The 20,597-nt window shown below is 40.6% G+C and overlaps 1 protein-coding gene across 1 annotated transcript in view; it reads left to right on the top strand.

Moving 5' to 3' along the window:
- The window catches only part of F5 (coagulation factor V), a 36,361-nt gene extending 15,764 nt beyond the window's left edge, over positions 1–20,597 (top strand). Inside the window, exons 13-25 of the mRNA XM_065676657.1 lie at positions 917–2,834; positions 3,764–3,929; positions 5,201–5,437; positions 5,927–6,137; positions 6,880–7,059; positions 7,957–8,073; positions 8,524–8,595; positions 9,409–9,503; positions 10,833–10,988; positions 11,857–12,001; positions 12,153–12,301; positions 13,064–13,246; positions 14,032–20,597. Of these exons, the coding sequence (XP_065532729.1) occupies positions 917–2,834; positions 3,764–3,929; positions 5,201–5,437; positions 5,927–6,137; positions 6,880–7,059; positions 7,957–8,073; positions 8,524–8,595; positions 9,409–9,503; positions 10,833–10,988; positions 11,857–12,001; positions 12,153–12,301; positions 13,064–13,246; positions 14,032–14,220 (3,818 nt within the window). The 3' untranslated portion in view covers positions 14,221–20,597. The remainder of the gene's footprint in view (positions 1–916; positions 2,835–3,763; positions 3,930–5,200; positions 5,438–5,926; positions 6,138–6,879; positions 7,060–7,956; positions 8,074–8,523; positions 8,596–9,408; positions 9,504–10,832; positions 10,989–11,856; positions 12,002–12,152; positions 12,302–13,063; positions 13,247–14,031) is intronic.

Genomic DNA, 20,597 nt, shown 5'->3' with positions numbered 1-20,597 from the left:
ATGAGGTCTACCTTTGCTTAATTTTTGGTATGCAATCTTTTCTTTTCATCCAGGGCATGTTTTGTTTTATAAATTTGCTGTTGGAAGCTACATGGGTCACTTCAAACCCTGATAAATACTGAAAAATCATATAGGGCCTTTTTAATGAAAAAGGCTGTTTTTCTCAAGCTCTGTTAATTCTGTCTATTCAGTCATTTCTGCTAGTTCCAAAAGCAAGCTGTAATGAGCAAAGAACTTTACTTGTTGCTGTTTAGGGAAACAGATTGTACTTTGTTCTCTGCAGACCCTAGTTTCAAATAGATAACTTATCTTTTGACTAGGTTTTGGAGGAATTATTAAAACCTTTAAGTTAATCTAAGATGCCTGGGACTGGCTTCTTAATGCTTTGTGTCCAGATTGGAAATTCAAATTACTTTACTCTTTTAAAGGTCATTCTTTGTGCATTTAAAAGCTTTTAAAGCACTGTGTTTGTCAACAGTGCCTCAGAACATATTTGTTCTGTTCAGAATGCTCTGTGTGGCAATGTATTCAATGGTAAGGGCAGGGCAAAATTAAAATTTTCACTCAAAAGATCCCAATCTTGGATCTAGATATAAACGTAGGAGCCTTTATATTGCTTCTCTCTTTTTCACATGCATCTCTTTAATGGGTTATGTTTGAACTCAGGTCCTAGGTACAGCTTAATCTGTGAAGATCTGTAGCTCTTAGATGTATGTATTTACGTGTGCTATTATTTATTTACATTTATTAATTCCTTTTCGTAGCAGTTAGAGCTAATGGAAATCCCAGATGAGGATTAGGACTCTGCTGTAGCAGGCGCTGTAGAAACAAACCCAGCAGCTTGCCACTTACATGGTAGGCAATATCCTCTCATAACTACTTGTGTATTAGAAAACCACTTTTATTTCAATTGCAGGTACTTGGCTTTTAGCATCCTGGGGTAGCCCAGAGATGAGTAATGGCATGAGGCTGAGATTCAGAGATGCCAGATGTGACAATGAGGAAGATGATGTGTTTGATGTTGTGGATTTCACTTACACCAAGACTGATAAAAAGGCTGTTTCCACCTCAGTTGAAGATGATGTGCAAGAAGAAATTGATAAGGATGATTTGGATTATCAGGATTACCTGGCTTCCTTTTACTCCATCCGAAGCTTAAGGAAGGCAACAGCCAATGAAGAAAACCAAAACCTTACAGCACTGGCCTGGGAGCAGTATGAAGGCACTGATGCCATGAGTTCTGAGGTGGCAGCTGGCTCAGGTCTGACAGCTATATATAGTAGTGAATCCACAAGCACCTCTAAGTTCTCAGAAACTCTTATCACTCCTCTTCCTCTAATTGAGGCTGAAACATTCCAGTCAAATCACACATCAGTCAAAGCAGAAGAGGATTTATTTTTGGCTGGCACAAGTGATGGGAAGGCTGATTTAGTATTCGAGAATAGAAGCCAAAGCAATTATGAAATAGATCACAGTAATAACATGGCTGCAGATGAGCTCTTGCTGAGCAATGGGGAAGGCCAAATGAATGTTGCAGAAGAGTTTCCAAGTGATGGGAATCACAGTAAATATTTTTCAGAAAAGCATCAAGAAGACAGCACGGGAACAGAAAATTATAACATTAACAGGAAAAGGAAAAGGCGAAACTTGCTGGCCATCAAGTTTTACTCTGTCCAGAAGATGAATGCCCTTCTAAATCATGTACGAAATAAAAATGTCTCATTTTTTGACAAGACAAGTGCACCTCATTCTGTGCATAATGCAGAGAACACATCTGAGATAGTGGGAACTGGCCAACTTCCAAACGATTATGATGATGAACTGGAAGAAGAAGAAACCAAGATGGAAAATGCTATGCAAGATGTTAACTTGACGCTTGCTTTGGACCTCATTGTAGGAGATGGGTCTAATGCATCCAACCTCTCTGAACCCAAGCTATCCAAAGATAAACAAGCAGACACTTCTTTAGGCAATATAAGCCCTAATTCCAGCCCTACTTTAGAGAAGAACTTACTAGAAGCATCATTGCCGAGGTCTGGGAAATATTCATCTAAAATGACAAATGAGGAATGGAATTTGGTGTCTGCAAAGGGGAGTCCGGGATTAGAGGCAAGTTTAGATAAATCTGTGGGTGGTAAGTTACATCGTCATGGCAGGAATGTTACAGCATTCATAAGTAAGAAGCATATGAAGAAGTTTCAAGGGTTCTTGCATCTAACAGGAGAAAACCAGAATGGGAGCCACATGCACCCAACTCTGAAAGGAAGGGAGGAGAACAAGAATGATACTTTGGGTACCTCTGGAACCTTTATCAAGATCCGAAGGAAAAAAAAGGAATATCCAGAAGTGAACCACTTGATGAGCCCAAGGAGTAAAAAACCCCCCAGAATCACCAATTCTATGGCAGAGTTTGGCCGTACATTGTTTCTCGGTGAGACCAACAACACAACACTGCCATGTTGCACTAACACCACAGAGGCACCCAGTGAGGCCAACCATACACATCTGAGCAAAGCCAAGCACGAAGAGTCACGAAATTACACACTCACCCCACGGCAGTTTAAGCCATCGATCATGATTGGGCTTCCCCAAGAAAATGGAGAATACGAATATGTTATGGAAGGATATTACAGTGAGGAAACATCAGGTGGTGAATATGAGTATCATTATGTGACCTTTGATGACCCATACATGACAGACCCAAAAGTGAATATCAATGAACAACGTAACCCAGACAACATTGCTGAACATTACCTGCGTAGCAAAGGGAATGAGAGGAGGTACTATATTGCAGCTAAAGAGGTCTGCTGGAACTATGCAGGATACAAGAAAAGGTTTGGCTAAATTATTTGCTTTTATTTTGCATGCCACCCTGATATATGCTAGCAGATTGTTGATTCGCATGCTGATAGACTTAAGGGTAACATGATTCCCAGTTGCAGAAACATAAGAATTTTCTATTAGAGGCTGGGTCTCCCCTAGAATGTCATAGAGAGAGGTTACTATAATCAAGAGAAACAAAATTAAGAACTCTTTTTCTATGCTCAGAGCTCTATATAGATCTCTCCAGTGAGGTTCATCCTCAGCCAATATGAGGTGGATAGTTCCATCAAAATCAACAGATCCCATGGCATGTACTTTCTCAGTGTGCTGAAGAGCAGAAAAACAGCCTTTCTTCCTACTAGATTACTTTGGTTAAGTTTCTATTTTTTTTGCAGAACTGATAATAACGTGAGGTTTATATGGAATGATAATATGTTTTATCAGAATAATAGCATTTTGGTGCTTCTGTTGAAGATCTGCAGAATGGTTAGAATGCCTAAAAGCTTAGTTTTTCTTACCAGCTTTGTGTGGCAAAATGCAGATATAATCAAAAGTAAAATGTGTTTCTGTTAGCTTTCCAGAGAAGGTATGTCTGTGTGACAGTAGGGCATAGGTGGTAGGCTCTCTACACTCCAAGCTAAGCCCTGATTCAGATTGTTAAGACTAGTTGTAAAAAAGGAAAACAGAGCTCAGGTGGGGTTTGAAAGATTAGAGGTTTTGGTTAGTGATAGCTGACCAAAGCTTCATAGGATCTCCTATACAACTATAGAACTAGAGTTGCTTGAACATTGCAAGTCATGATTTTCAGAATCATCTGGCATTTATTTGTGTGCTTATTCTTTATATTCTAAAATTTTCCTGCTGTATGAGTTCTCAGGTTTCATCAAAGCTATTATTACTGATTCACTGTGTGGGTTTTTAATTGAGGATTTCCTTTCAGTGCAATGATGAATGACAAAACCTGTAAAGATGGCACCACATATAAGGTGATTTTCCAAAGCTATACAGACAGTACCTTTACGACACTTCAGGATGAAGATGAATATAATGAACACCTTGGCATCCTGGGGCCAGTTATCCGGGCTGAAGTGGACGATGTTATCCTAGTAGGTCAATGTTTTGAATATGTGTGCAGGATAAGATTCTTATGGTGATTATACAGCGTGACATAGAATGGGTCTAAAAATCCCACACATTTTTAAAAGATGATGGTTGGGGAAACAGTTTTCAAAGCTAGAAACTCTAATGTGAACACAAAAACACAGCAGTGTGTTACTTTGAAACACATCCTTGTTCTCTCCTCTCCATGGTAAATTTACTTCCGGTTTTTTACTTCTTTTTTAACAGTAGATACTGGCTTATAAGTCTAATGTAAAACAAGACTGAAGTTCAATGTTAAAAAATTATTATTTTTTAAACCCAGATTGCACTGAATATATGAAAAGGGACCTTCTTAATTTTTTAAAAGAAATTAATAAATCTTAATGATTTATGATTAAGATTTAATGTTAATGATTAATATATCTATATTTATCCAAAAGGTATATTTTTCTCTGAAAAACCTTTGCTGTAGATGGGTTGGTTAGTTCTAATACAAACAACAAGGATAGAGTGGAACTGTATTGCTGGTGATAGAGTGGTATGTTTGCATTAGGCAGCACCTTGCTGTAGAGCTTCCCTTCTCTTATCCTTCTTAATTCAGTCTTCCAAAACAGATAGATGGGCTTAGATGGGGAGAGTAGATCTCTCTATTTTCCGCTTATTTCAGTAGGAGTAGTGCACAACAGGAACACATTGAGCTACATTTAAAAACATTTCTCTTAGAAGAAGGAGGCTATTTTAGCTTGGGAGCATCATTCTGTAAGGAGAGGTAAATATATAATCTCCTTATCATCATGCTTCTCTGGGACAAGTGAGATGCACTGATTTCAGTGGAAGTGATGCATACAGAAGTCTGGTGTTACTATTTTCTACTATCCTTTAGTGCAACTGCAACAAAGCCCACAAGGTAGAAACTCTCCATCTCCCTGCTTGCTGTAATTAAGCATATCCACCTCTAAAAGGCAACAGTGAAAGTCCTAGGAACCTAGACTCTGGAAGACAGGGAGTGAGATTCTTGCTTTTTACTCTTTAATTGACTACCTCCATCAAAGAGGGTGGCTCTGCATGGAGATGTCAGATGCTACCCCTGCCAGCTTTGCTATGCACAACGTGACCTGTGATCACTTTACAAACCTTGACCATGGTTTAAGGTCATGGGAATCTATTGTGTGGGAACTTTGCTTTAGGCCTGCATTTGCTGAATATAATCTATTTCTTCCCTTTTTTTTTTCTTTTTTTTTTTTTTTGGGGGGGGTGTTTTTGTTTTTGCTTTTAGGTTCATTTTAAGAATCTGGCATCCAAACCATATTCTCTCCATGCTCATGGACTCTTCTATGAAAAGTCATCTGAGGGAAGCATTTATGACGATGAATCTCCTGCTTGGTTTAAGGAAGATGACCAAGTCCAGCCAAATAACAGCTATATATATGTATGGTATGCAAACAGGCGATCGGGACCTGTGCAGTCAGGAGCAGCTTGTCGGTCCTGGATCTACTACTCTGATTTAAATATGGTAAGGAAATCATAATAGAAGTAGTAGTGTTGCTGGGGATGATCACAGAATCACAGAAATGTTTGTGTTGGATCACTAGAGAACATCTAGTCCACCCACCCCCAACTCAAGCAGAGTCAGATAGAGTAGGTTGTCCAGGACCATGTCCAGTCAAGTGTTAAGTATCTCCAAATGATACTACTGTATAGCTGTAGAAATATAAGCTGCAGAGCACATTTTGGATATCTGGCCTTTCTTTGGGGCCTTATGTTCCCATCTGACATTCAATCTCTTATACTCAGTTAAAAGAGGATGTAAGCTGTTGAAGAATTCAAATTGTGGAGCTTATTGGTAGATCGAGCCACAGGAAAGTAAAGATACAAGGCAACAACAATTCTGACCTCTGCTTTAAATTTTTAGGGTCTGCTGCATTTCTGCAGAATTCCATGTTTTTTTGACATCTTTGGGGGAATCCACTCTTAGATCTTACATGAGTTCATTACCTTCTAGGAGAAAGATATTCACTCTGGTTTGATTGGGCCTATACTGGTTTGTCAAAAAGGAACCTTCAGTATGTCAAACAACAGCAAAACATCGACCCGAGACTTTTTCTTGCTTTTTATGGTCTTTGATGAAGAGAAAAGCTGGTACTTTGACAAACGTTCTAGAAGTCCATGTACTGAGAAGACCCAGGAAGGGCAGCAGTGCCACAAATTCTATGGTACTTATTTAATTTTGCCAAGTATTCAGTTTGTTGTGGTAGAAGGAAAGGTGTTGGGGGAGGTATCTCAGCTCACAGTGTCTTTGAACATGCATAAATCTTACACGTTAATTATGTGAATGGGGTTGTTTTTGTTGTTCTCCATTATACCCATAATAGTCATAGTTTCGTATGTAAAGATTAGTATTGACTGGAAATTTGTTACTACAGTGAAGAAAGGACATATTAGACTAAAACTTTCAACAGAAAACTACTCTCTGGTACACACATACATCTACCCCCCATATTTAAAAAGAAAACAAGAAAACCAAAAACCCCTCTTTTTAGGAAAAAGTTAATGCCCTGAAACCTTTTTGCAATAATTTAAAAATACTACCCTAATTTGACAAATCACATAGTTCTACTGAGGAATTTAAAGCAGCCATAGGACAGCTCTTTATATACCTCTCTGTGGATGCAGAGATTTCAGACATTTAGACTTAAATAAGTGGCTGACTGTTCAAGGCAACTGTTTTTTCTTTTGAAGGTCAGTAACAAAACTATGTTTCTGTCTTTGAAAATCTGATGTTTGTGTGCTGTTAAGTGATCATGGTTGAAAAAGGCACGTTGAGAAGAGGAATCTGCCTTTTCCCAAATGCTTTACTTCATTAAATATTTTACTCATTTTAATAACTACATTCTAGCACTTTGAGACCTGTTTTGTGAGCAGTTTTCCTTATCAACAATGTTACTTCATTTTCAGCCATTAATGGGATTACCTACAATTTGCAAGGTTTGAGGATGTATGAAGGTGAACTGGTCCGATGGCATTTGCTGAATATGGGTGGGCCAAAAGACATTCATGTTGTTAATTTTCATGGACAGACCTTCATAGAACAAGGGAAGCCACAGCATCAGCTTGGTACATACATGCTCCTTCCAGGTAAGTATCAGAGCAGAGTAAGTTCTAAGGGGTGATCATTGCAGCTTGTTGTCTTCATACCAGTGTAAAGGTGGACAGAAGTTGCTGTTGAGCACAGTAAGAAAGAGTTTGAGAGTGCTACTGGTTCATTTGCCTACAATGGTGAGAAGGAAAATCATCACTTTGCACCTTGCTTAACAGGGAATAAAGGTAACATTGCTGTCCTTTAAAACTGGGAAGATGAGCGAAGTTACAGACGAAACTTAAGTGCTTAGACAAATGTCTTTTCAGATGAGAGGGAATATATATGGAAAATGAACATAAGAAAAGCAATGAGGGCACATACTGTGCTTTCTAAAAACGGCAGTAAACAATCTAAACCATATCTGCTTTCTGCTCAATCCTTGGCACTCCTGGGGTATGCAAAAAGTGAGGGGAGGGCCCATACATCTGGTTCTCCCACATCTACTTTTGGCTTCTTTCATCCATCCTTTACATTGCTTGAAGAACACAACACACTGGGGCAGCAGGAGTAAGAACCATAATCAGCACCAAATTAACATCCCTCCATTATGTAATAAACTTAATAGCACTGTCCATTACCTGGCTGAGTACTGAACTTAATGTGCAGGTACCTGCTGTTACATACAGGAATCCAAGATTTTCTATTTTACACAAGCAGCAAAGATTAGGTTTTGATCTGGTCACTTAATTCTAAACTCTGTCTCCAGCTGTGACTTAATTGCTAAGAAAGGAATTATTGAGATGCTGATAGCTATTGCTCTCTGTAATGTGTAGCAGGTTATTTAATTTTTTTTTATTAAGTCACAGGATGATCTTTGCTTTAGCATCCAGCCTTGCTAACATCAACCTTATGATGCTAATGTTTCTGACATGTTTCTCTTCCATTTTTTCAAGGCTCATTTAGAACAATCGAAATGAAACCGCAGAGACCTGGCTGGTGGCTTTTAGACACTGAAGTGGGGGAATATCAGCAAGCAGGAATGCAGGCATCCTATTTGGTTATAGAGAAAGGTACTGAACTAAGGGGTTTTTTTCCTGGGGAGAGTCAAGCTATAAAGTCATCTCTACCCTTTCAGTATCACTAAAAATAAATTTGGAAGGTTGTTCTGCATAAAAACAAAGCAGATTGTCTGTGCATTCAGGAGGATGTGAAGTGGTTACTGTAGATTTGTTGTAGAAGAAAAAATGTGTTTAACCTCTACCATAGTAGCTCTGAAGTATTTAGCATACAATGTTTATTCCTTTAGTGTACTGGCTTTGAATTCGAGATCTCCTCTCAATGACCAGTGGATTAATCTGTTGAGAGAAATTGCAGAGATTAACTTGGCCTTCTCTGGGAAGAGAGTGATGTTACGTTGTTACTGAGAATTGTTCTGAGTGATGTTGCCTGAGAAGATTCCACTAGAATATATGTTGGAATTGCCCTCCTCTTTAACAACAAACCTACTGTGCTCCCTTTAGAGTGCAAGATTCCAATGGGTCTAGCAAGTGGTGTCATACTCGATTCACAAATTGATGCTTCACATCATATAGGTGAGTTAATGCTTGAAAAGGTCTGGGCATGCTCCTGAATATGCCCAGCAAAGTCTTGCAGTTCCAAATCCTTTTGACATTTCATGACAAGTCTTGCAAGATCAGTTCAGCAGTTAATTCACTGTCAGCTTTAAAAGCTCTCCAGTACTGTAAGCAGAGCCTGAGAGCTGTCTGAGGTAGCCCTCATCATTGTAATTTAACGGTGTCACAGGTCTACTGTCAGTATCACAAGCTAGTCACCTGCAGGCTCATTAAACAAGAGAAACTGGTAGAATTTTACATGGACAGTGGCAAATCAAGGTGTGCAGGTTAAACATACATGCAGGAACGCACATCCTTTCCCTTGAAATAACAAATCATTTTGGAAAATGTTTGGGGGGGGGGTTGGGGGGGGGGTTTGGTTTGGTTTTTCTATTTCTTCATTTCCTGCCACAGTGTTATAAAGGCTTGAAAACTTTGTTGTCATATATGTTCCATATCAGTTGTTAACATGGAAACCTCATTATGCAGAGGAGAGCTGTCTTCCATGAATGTAGAGCACATTCAGTGTCTGATACTACTGGTGGCCATCACTTGATTAGCAGACTCTAGACCCCAGTTCCAAAGCAGCAGACAGTACATTACAAAAAATGCTGTTATTTTTCAAGTCATTCTGCCAATTATAAAACTTCACAGCTGACTTGGTTGGTTAGTTGGTTGATGGGTTTGTTTTGCTTTCTCCTCCAAGACAGACTAGAAAAGAAGTGAAGCACTCAACAGCAGGTTGCAACCTTAAATTATTTACTCATCCTTTATTCCTATTTTCTGTCTTAGACTATTGGGCACCCAAGTTAGCCCGATTAAACAATTCTGGAACATACAATGCTTGGAGCACTATAGTGAAAAAAGAAGAACTCGCTTGGATCCAGGTATGGTTGGTTCAGCAAGTGCTTGACCATAATTGAGTTGTGATTTTCCTACAACTTATTATAGAAGGTCAAGATGTTCTTGCTCTCTCTGAGAAGACTGCTGGGGAAAACTGAAAAGATCTAGCAAGTTTGAATGGTGATGCTATGAACCGTCTACCTCCCCTGGAGTAACACGGTCTCTACTGCTGTTGAAGTCATTGACTGGACTATCATAATTTAGACTGTAACCATTTTGTAGACAAATTGAGTCATTCTTTCTACTACTTTTTTGCCCCTCTCTCTACCTAATAGTACATATTTATATGTACATGTGTGTTCTGTGATCATTTAAAGTGCAATACACTCAAGCACTGCTTCAGATAGTTTGGGGGGGGTGTTAGGGTTTGTTGGGGGTTTTTTTGGTTGATCAGTTGGGATGCTTCTATGTCCAACTTGACACAGCACAATGTGGCTTCATAGGAAAATTAAGCTTATAATTATGGCTTTGAGCACCATATCATTGTCACGTCATTCCATAATTTTCTTCCATCACAATCACTTTTTCACCAGATAGCAAATTTGCACCCAAATTTAGGTGATTTCTTAGAAATCTCATTAAAATTGGGAGTTTGGAGAGAAGAAAGACTCAAACTAGTGTTGCAGTGTAAGTTAAACAGGTGGCTGTTGTGTTTGCCTTGCTAACATTTGACGTGCTAGCAAGTTAGAGGTGAAGTCAGGAGACCTGTTGTGTAACTGGAAATAATGCTGGGAGGAGAGAATTTGATAGGGAGCATGGTAGTGAGAAGCTGAGGTTTACTGCAGTAAAGTATGCAGAGATGTGGAGGGCATACCCCAGAGAATGAGTTTCACTACTGACAGGCACACCCTGCAGATTTGTTGTTAAGTGTTTGGATGTAATATCAGCAGCGTGGTAGTTTTTCTGCACTTCAGAATGTCATATGTCTTTTCTCAGTCTGGATATCCAAAACTCATGAGAGGCAGCTCATGAGAATGCGAGTCTTTAATTTCTTTATACTCATTTTGTCTGTCTGTAAAACAAGGCTAAAAGAGTTCTGCCTGTTACAGATATTTTTGAGGTGCCTTTGTGGTGCTGTGCTGAACACTATAAACTGGCCTCCGAAATTAAATGCACACACAGATAAATACTCAAATTATATGAGAGTGAAACAGCATTGATTTGGAATTTGGCATCCTGGTTGTTATTCCTCCTGAGAGTGTTAGTGTTGTGGGTGCTAAAATGCAGGGCACAAAGCTAATGTGTAGGTGACAAAGAATGAAATGGATATTTCTGTGCATTATTGGCTTTGAAATACTGTTTGCTGTTCCTAGGTGGACTTTCAAAGACAAGTTCTGTTAACTGGGATACAGACACAAGGAGCCAAGCAGTTTTTAAAGTCCTTGTATGTCCAGAAGTTCTTCATTGTTTACAGCAAAGACAAACGGAAGTGGAGCACTTTCAAAGGAGACAGCTCACCAGCACCAAAGGTCTGTATGTGCCACAGGGGTTGTGATAACCTAGATAGCATCACTGGGTGATACAGTGAGGTGACAGTTTAATTTTATGTTAAGAGATAGTAGAAAAACAATTATGACTTTCAGAGATGTAGTAATAACAGCTTGAGGCTGCAAAGGGCAGTGACCAATCTAATAAAATTCAGGCCAGAAGACCTGTAAGGTGAAGAATCTCATAGACTAGTGTTTATTGTGGCCCTATGACCTTGACGGTGTAGTCTGGCTTTTTTACAAGTATCTCTCCGTACTTTTATTTCCTAAGCCCATGTCAGCTTTTTTGATGCAAGCAGGAAGCTGAACTAAAAATCAGGTCGTATGTCGTTTGGGGTTAGATCTTCCCTGTTGTCCCTCCCTTTCTGCTGTCACAACAGTGGAATGTTAAGCTGTCTGAATTGTCTGCAGAAGGCCTCTGTCATAAGTGTCATACCTTGAAAGAGGTTCATTTTATGCCCAACTGCTCCAGCCATGCTTATTACAGCTCCCTTCAGTTTCTTCTCCCTGAAGTTTCTATGGTACAACTCTCAAACTGAAAACCTGTTCTCTCTTATCTCTCCTTTCCCCTCTTTACTTACATCTTACTACTGACTTACGTACATAGAAATAGGTTGCTTATTCGAACTGAGGCTTTCAGGCACTTTCAAATATGCTAAGGTAGAACCATGAAGTATTCCAAATTGCCCTTCAGCACAGGGCGCTCCGTCACTGTGGACGGGGCTAACAGTATAAAAGATTAGTTTTGTATCAGGGCAGGCTTGCAGCATCCAAGCTTGTGATTGCACTAAATTAACTATGTATGGACTTTTTTCTTTTTTTTTTTTTTATTTTTTATTTTCTTTAACAGATTTTTGAAGGTAATTCTGATGCCTATGGCGTGAAAGAGAACATCATTGATCCCCCTATTATTGCTAGGTACATCAGAGTCTACCCAACTGAGGCCTACAACAGGCCTACTCTCCGCATGGAGCTTCTGGGCTGTGAAGTAGATGGTAAGAATGGGTCACATGCTTCCTTTCTGGCAATTTTTTTACCTAATATCTTAAATGAAGCTAAAATTGTGGGTGTTCTCAGTTCCAACATTGTTGCTTAGACAGTGGCTACTTGGATAAACTGAAGATAACATGGTGCTTCTCTTAACAGGTTGCTCTTTGCCACTTGGAATGGAAAACAGAGACATCAAGAATACCCAGATAACAGCCTCATCTGTTAAGACATCCTGGTTTAACACATGGGACCCTTCACTTGCTCGTCTCAATCAGGAAGGAAAGATGAATGCCTGGCGAGCGAAGGTAATGGTGAAAAATAGGGATGACAGAAAGACAGCTACAGTTACTAAATTTGTACTGCCTGTGTGCTCATGTGCTTCCTGCACGTTGTGTCCAGTGCCAAGCATGTTAGGATTATTTTACAACCATCCCTTGGGAAGAAGCCCCTTCAACAATTCCAGTGGCAAACTTCCAGCAACAGCAATGAAATCATCTTTTCAGATGGATATTGTTCTCTGGGCCACAGCCTGCAGCACTTCCCTACAGAAACAGCCCTTTTAATGTCAGGATATGAATACAACCTGAATATTTGGCTTGAAGGGACTAAAGAAACCCTTCTGGGGTCCTTATAGGTAGTGCAGCTTAATGGATCTGGGGGCAGATGACCTTCGGTAAGGCATGTGATCATCTGAGTCTTCAAAATGGAGCTGCATTTCCTTAGGAAGCACCTTGGATGCTTCATAAAGATTTGTTGTAAGATACTGGTTTTATAAGCATTTGGTATCATGTATTACATTTTAATACTGGAGATAAATCTGTGTTATTTTTTGTTATGTATTGGAAGTTAATATGGAAATCTTAAGACACCAAGACATTACCTGCAGTGAAGAATTTAATTGTATGGGCCACAAAGAACGGTTGTGACTTTTGCCTCAGCTTTACTCTTGTGCACTTCTTTGACACAGTTTTGATGCAGTTTTAACTATCTTTAAGCAGGATTTTTCACTTACGCAGATACAAACATAGACATGTTTGCTAATAGACAACTCTTTTTATGAATTGTAGTTGAACAACAACCAACAGTGGCTGCAAATTGATCTCCTCACAGTTAAGAAGATAACTGCAATCGCTACCCAGGGGGTCAAGTACATGTCTGCTGAAAACTTTGTGAAAACCTACATTATCCTATACAGCGACCAAGGCTCAGAGTGGAAATCCTATATGGATGGTTCAAGCTCAGTGGCAAAGGTATCATTCTCAGCTCTGGCAATTGTATCATTGCTTGGATTTAGATGCTGAGCACAGTCAAGGCTCAAAGGCAGAGTATGCTAAAGAGCTGAATAGAAATTCTCAGAGGCTTTTATAATGCTAGGGATCTGGGGTTACTGCAAATGTCATAATACCCATCTGATTTTAGTCATAGTAATTAATACTAGTAACAGGGAAGAATGCCAAATCTGTAGAGTATGAAGTCAACATTGTGATAAAAGGAACTAATGTTATTTGTAAAGGAGGACATTTAATTTGAATGAACAACAGATTTCCCGGGGTCTCTTTTCAGCTGTTTTATTTCTGCCTTGGTTTTATAAATTAAATTAATGTTAGTGAGCAGTTTTGCTGGACAGAGCTGGACAGAGCTCGAGCTGTCCACAAAGCAGACACAGTACTTACGTTGTTGACGGAGTAAAATAAGGGAAGATTGTTTTGTTTTAGTTTAGCCAATTTAGAATGGAAAATGTGGTGTGGATGGAAACAGAGGCTGTTTAATTGATTCAGACTCAGATATTGCTGGCTTGAACTACTTTTCAACTAGCATTTTAGGAAGAGGCTGGATGTGGTCTCATGTAAAATGAGAAACGAGTTGGTCCATGTTCCCTGGATGGTTAATGCAACAGCTTGGAACCATTTTAAAATGAAAAAGCAGGTTTGGGCTTTGCTTTGGTGTTTGTTTGTTTGGGTTTTTTTGGTCTTGTTTTGTTTTTTTCTTTTTTAAGTGCTGCCTTTTAACTAATTGTGTGTTTGTTAATTTTCAGGTTTTCTTGGGTAATGAAAACAGCAACGGGCACGTCAAGCATTTCTTTAACCCACCCATCCTATCCAGGTTTATCCGCATTGTTCCAAGAACGTGGTATAGTAGTATTGCCCTTCGGGTAGAACTCTATGGCTGTGATTTTGGTGGGGGTCTGACTGTGAAAAGGACGGATGGTTCTGGGAGCTCTTAACCCTTCAGCAATCATCATGCACAACGAGGCTTTTTAAAACCCTTAAAACAGTCATACTGGACGTGTGCTTTCTCAAAGGACATTAATGTTTTGCCAGCAAGAATTATGAGAGATTTCTCTGGCAAAATTTTTGTTCCTACAAATACACACTTTGGAAAATGATTTCTTTTCTCTGGGAGGAAACAGCAGTCCCTTCTCATTTGTATTATCATTTCTTCATTCTAACGTGATCTGTTTTACTTTTTACTTAAAGTTCTAAATCCCTAGGGATGGAGACTCTGGCCTTAATTCTGAGCCCTGATTATCTCCATTTTGTAATGCTTCTGCAGCAGAGAGGAGGAATAGAAAGCTTACAGCAGTTGCATGTTCTCTGTACATAGGGCTGAGAGGAAAAACTAGTGCAGATACGGAGCTGTGATGCTGCATTCCAGCAATGCCTTGGTAAGAAATGATTGTAGAGGTGGTCTTGCCTCCACATCTCTTATCTACACTGCCCCAACAGCAGAATGCATCCCAGCATTGAGGTGAGTGCAGGCCCTTGGAGAATACGGTTCACATTACTGATTTGGTTCTTGCATACCCAGGCACGCCTGAAATGTTGTGGATTTCATGTAATTCATCTTCAGTGCCCTTGCAAGGGGAAGGGGAGACAGCAGTATCTTTCTTTCCTGGAAACAAAAAGGGAAATGATTTAACTTGGCAGGTCATGGAATGACAACAGTAGAACCAAAGTGAGAATCCAGAGCTTCTGACGCTATCCCGTGCAAACTTTTAGACCATGGGGTGGGGGAGCTCCCTTCAACAGGATACATCGAGAACTGTAGCTATTCAGTGAGAACACCACCTGGTGGTGGCAGAGGAGGGTTGGATGAAGCTGGATAATGGCAACACCTGCACCTTCTACCATCTAGCTCTAACAGTGTTTTCAGTAATAGAACTACTCTTGTGCGTAGAGCACACGTGGATTTTTTTCCAGGATGGCTACATCTAGTTAAAATATATACACACGGTCCATGAACTCATTATTCCAGCAAGTTAAAATCTAAGCTTTCAGTAGTGTTTATGGCTTCCATCCTGTAAATTTTTTGGTTGCAGAACTTCCACTTAACACACTGGGTACCATTCAGCAGGGTGGACTTTTCAGAGATGTTTGTCTTTGAACCTCATATGGTTTTATCCAGGTTAGTTCAGTAGTTTTTCAATTCTTGTATCTCACAGACCATGCATTTGAAAATGAAGGCACAGAACGAGAGTGAAAAAAGTATAAAAGTTAAACAAATATTTTCTTTTTTTTTTTATTATTATGTTGCAAACTGTTTCACTGGTAAATAAAGATAATACTGTAGCATGGAAAACATGGACATTGGATATTTGCCTTGAGAGTGCTCTTTGGCAGTAATTAGTGAAATTCTGCATCATGAGAGTAAAGTTTTCAGCTCCATGGGAATTTTCAGAGCTAATTAGGATTTATTTCAATGGTAGAACTTTATGAATAATTGCTTTGTCTTAAAATATCAGTTTCTTAATATTTTGTAATGGGCCTTACTTTATTTTTATTTGATGCAGCCATGAAATTGCACTACAAGCCATGTTCACTATAAAAATAAAAAGTGTGAACTTTGGAGTCAGGTTTTACCCCAGAATGCAGATAAGAAATGCTTGCTAACTTTTCAGCAGAACCAGGATTTTGTGCAATCAACCATCTATGTTTAAGAAGGCCATGATCTTAAAGGCTCTAAGTAATGAGTTCTTTATTTATGTAAGATTCTATGTGAAATTAGACAAATGCAAAATTGATTGCAGGAGCATGACTCAATACATCTGCATTAATTTTACAAGTTGGAGATTCTGTTACTTCTTGCTATAATAGATAGGACTGTGGTTAGCTGTGGTCAGCTGTCCCAGTTGTCTCCCCTTCTCATCCTCTTGTCAACCCCCAGCCTAATCACTGGCAGGGCAGAGAGGGAAAATGGCCTTGACCCTGTGCAAACCCTGTTCAGTAACAGCTAAAACACTCATGTACTGTCAACACTGGTTTAGTCAAAAATCCAAAACACAGCACTCTGTGGGTTGCTACAATGAAAATTAAACCTGTAACACTGGTGTTCCAGCATGTCCAGTAGAACAGCACAGGAACAGTGGTAGTGCCTGGGCACTGTGCCAGCCCAGGCATGTGGCCATTGCTATTAACAAAATGTTCCCTGGCACAGTAGAGTAAGATGATAAGTGCTACAACAAACAGCAGAAGTCCAAAGCAGCCACAAATGAGCACCAAACTCTAACAGACAGTAAGGCAAGCAAGCATAGGACCCTGCCTGTTAACATCTTAACAGCTATAAATTCTACCTAGCATATTCTCATCACGTTGGTATCTCGACATCTTCTTGCCCCGTGTTGAATACCATAAAGGACTGTGGTGGGTTGACACAGCTGGCAGCCAAGGACTCACTCGGGCACTTGCTCGCTTCTGAGGGACCAAGTGCATGAGTGCTGGCAGCCTGGGGGAGAGAATTGGAAGGGCAAAAGCAAGGAAAACTTGGGTTTGATAGAAAGGCAGTTCAGTAAGTGGAACTGTCGTGGTTTCAACTCGGTCAGCCACCCAACCGCTCTCTCACTCCCCCCCGTCCTCACTCCCACTCGCAGAGGGATGGGAAGGAGAATCGAAAGAATGCAACTCCCACGGGTTGAGATAAGAACAGCCCAGTAACTAAGGTATAACACAAACCACTACTGCTACCACCAATAACAATAATGATAAGGGAAATAACAAGGGAAGGGAATACAACCGCTCACCACCCGCCGACTGATACTCAGCCCGACCAGAGCAGTGATCTAGCCCTTCTGGGTAACTGCCCCCAGTTTATATAGTGGGCATGACGTACTGTGGTATGGAATACCTCTTTGGCTGGTTTGGGTCAGGCGTCCTGTCTCTGCTTCCTCCCAGCTTCCCCTCCTCCCTGGCAGACCATGAGACTCAGAAAGTCCTTGGTCAAAGTAAACATTATTGAGCAGCAACTAAAACCATCGGTGTTATCAACGCTGTTCCCAGGCTGAAAGTCAAAACCACAGCGCTGCACCAGCTACTAAGAAGGAGAAAAATTACTGCTACTGCTAAACCCAGGACAGGAGAAAGCAGAATAAGGAGTTCATTCACCACTTCCTACCAGCAGGCAGATGCTCAGCCACTTCCTGGTAAGCAGCGTCTAGGCACACCTAATTTTGGAAGACAAACAACATAACTTTGAACATCTGTCCTTCCTCCTCCTTTCCCTCAGCTTTTTTCACTGAGCACAATCTCATGTGGTCTGGGATATTCCTGGGGTCAGCTGTCCTGGCTGTGTCCTCTCCCAGCCTCTTGTGCACCCCCAGCCTGCTCACTGGCAGGGCAGGATGGGAAAAAGACCAGACCTCGATGCTGTGCAAACACTTCTCAGCAACAGCTAAAACACTGGTGTGTTATCAACAGTTTTAGTCACAAATCCAGTGCATGGCATTATACAGGCTGCTATGGAGAAATTCACTCTATCCCAGCCAGAACAGGCACACAACATATTTCCAAATGCAGCTGGGAGAGGAGGAGGAATTCTTGGTCCATGTTTACAGCAAGGAAGATGTGAAAACATACCTGTGCTGGATCTGCCAGACCAAAGGCATGTCATGTTTAATGAGCCTGCAGGTGACTAGAAAACAAAGAACTTCTATCAGCTTATGAAGCAGCCAGCTTAGATTGAATCTGACAAGGCTTATGGAAATTTGTAGTTAAAACAGTCAGTCCTGCACATCCTTTCACACACTGTGGGATGAAATCCTGTGTATGAGAGCGCAACAAGAATTCCTGCAGTTTTCTCAAAGTGAAGAGCAAAGGTGCATGTAACAGCATGAAGGTTAGCAAACACAAGCTCTTTTGGACTGAGGGAGAGATGTGGTGCCAAAGTTCAGAGTGCTCCTGTCTGGCCAATAATTTCTTCACTCACAAATCTGCGTGGATGCCTTCACACCGGCTTTTTGATCCAGAAGTCCAAAGTCAACTGGTTTTAGCTTCAAACAGTGTTATAAAGGAGTTGCTGCCCCCTAATGCTCATTCCAGCTTCTGGAGGCTTCAGGGTGCCCAAAGCTGACTAGCTGCAGATGACAATTAGCATATGGATGCCTGCACGTGAAGTCTTCATGCTTTACTCACAAGGTGCCACTAAGTGTTTCGTTTGCTTTCTGGGTGGCTGTACTCCTTCATGCAGAAGCTGTGAAACTGGTTGTGTCTGCACTTGGATTGGAAAGGAGGTGGAAGTACACGTAAAGAGAGTTGAGCAGCTCAAGTTACTGACAGCAGCACCACAGTAGTGTCTTCAGACACTGTCATGTTAGTCCAGTATTCAGACAGGTTTGTTACAGACTGCCCTGTAAAGTCTAAAGGTGATTCAGGCAGGCCTATATGAATCAGTAAGCATCTCTTACTCAGAGAGTAAAACCAGCCTCTGTTTTTGCCAGGTTTTCTGCTGGTAGTTCCAACCATAATGCCTGTAGCTGGAAGCTGAGCCAACTCACTTTCACTAAGGTTTTCAGAAATTGCAAACTGGGTGATACCCTGCACACCACAGGCACAGCAAAGGACAATGGAGGCATAAAGCAGAATATTACCCATGGCTTAAAGTGAACGCAGATGATGTTTCTGTGTTCCCTCTCTCAGAAACCTAAGCTGTGCATCAACAAAAATGCAAAGGTGAATCTGGAGTACTTTGCGTATTAGACACACCAGTGAGCATGCATGGCAAAAGTATACCCGTGTGAAGTGCCAGGAGAACTCTAAAGAAAAAACATTAAGTGGAAATCTGACAAATGCCCAACCTTTTGGGCCCCCCCAGCACCCCTGAAATGGCCATCGACACTTGCAGATGGATCAGAATTTTAGGACTGTGCTAAGGGGCAAAAAGAGAGCTTGCAACTTCATAAGCACTCAATTAAGTGCTTAAGAGGTGCCTTTTATGATGAGAAAAGATTTTTTGGGGCACATACTTGAGGGAGGAAGGTGAAGGCTGTGCCCATACTCCTACATGTGCTAGGGAAAACTGGTTATTAATAGGTTACTATTTAGAGTCATAGAAATGAAATGCAGTGTTGTCCTGGGGTGACCAACTGATGTTTTATGTAAGTCAGTCGTTCCAGTTAATCAGTGCTAAATATTCCTCCTCTTGCTCTCACTCCTGTGTTTTGCTTTGGTGTGTTTATTCGTGCTAGCTGTACATCATAACCAGTTCATCCACCTGCACTTTCCTATCATTACTGTGCCCCGTTCTCCATTTGTTTGTTACACCCAGTATGTGCATCATGCATAATTACAATAATCTCCAGGTGGTGACCTCACCTTCTTGAATGTTTGTACAGCGCTCTCCTAAACGGGCCATGGGATCATTCTCAGGAATCATGGGCACATCTGTTACACAATCCCAAATAATTCAGAACATCCTATGTGCTTCTCATTTAATAAAAATAAGGGACATGTTTCTTCTAAGTCTACTTGATCCACTGCTTGCTTTTCTTTGTAACACCACTGTTGTACTCTGTTATGCACTTCCCATGAAAATTCGTCCAACAGAGTCCCTGTCACAGACTTAAGTGACTTTTCCATTTTTTCCCATGTACCTGACTGCAAAATCTTTCGAAAATGTTATGTTCCTAATGGAAATATATAGTGCTCTACAACATGATCCACCTTAGACCAAGAGTTAATCTGATACCCTGTGGCAAGTGATTCCACAAATGCTTTATTTCCAGCAGCTGTGTGCTCCCGCATGCACTGTGCCAAATGCAGAGCCTGCCATGGTGTGCAGGGGGCATAAGGGAAGTTCCCTGACAGAGGCTTTCAACAGCAACCTGCCTCCTAGGGACTCCTATACTTTGGAGAGATGGCTGCTCTTTGTCATGAGGTCTCTACAGGTCTTAGCTTGGATTTTACTCTGGCTCCTCTGTTAGCTGTGTTCCAGTAAACTGCAATGCTGCTTTCTTCCCCCAGTGCACAGCTTTCAGGACATACTTGGTTCACCAGTCTTGTTGAACGCAAGATCTAGCATGTATGGAACTAGAGGTGATGAAGGCAGTGCCAAGGCACGAACTACAGGTAAAAATAATAAAGTCTGAGCAAAATTAAAAAGATAAATTTGTGTTGAACTAGAGTACCAAAGTATCTTGGACTTCCAGATTGTGCATAGTAAGACAGAAGCAGAAAATATGTTCTGTCCATGCTACAGAGAACAGCTGTTGCATTCTTTTATCAAGGGACCTTTTATTACAGACAAGGACACTTGATCGGATTATAGCAATGTATTTATGACAAGGACTGCTGACCCTCCCTTCACCTCTCTAAAATATAAAATTACAACTTA

The sequence above is a fragment of the Lathamus discolor genome, chromosome 4, assembly GCF_037157495.1.
Source record: "Lathamus discolor isolate bLatDis1 chromosome 4, bLatDis1.hap1, whole genome shotgun sequence".
Lineage (NCBI taxonomy): Eukaryota > Metazoa > Chordata > Aves > Psittaciformes > Psittacidae > Lathamus > Lathamus discolor.
Note: the sequence above shows the minus strand (reverse complement) of the source record. Positions and strands in the feature narration are given on the sequence as shown.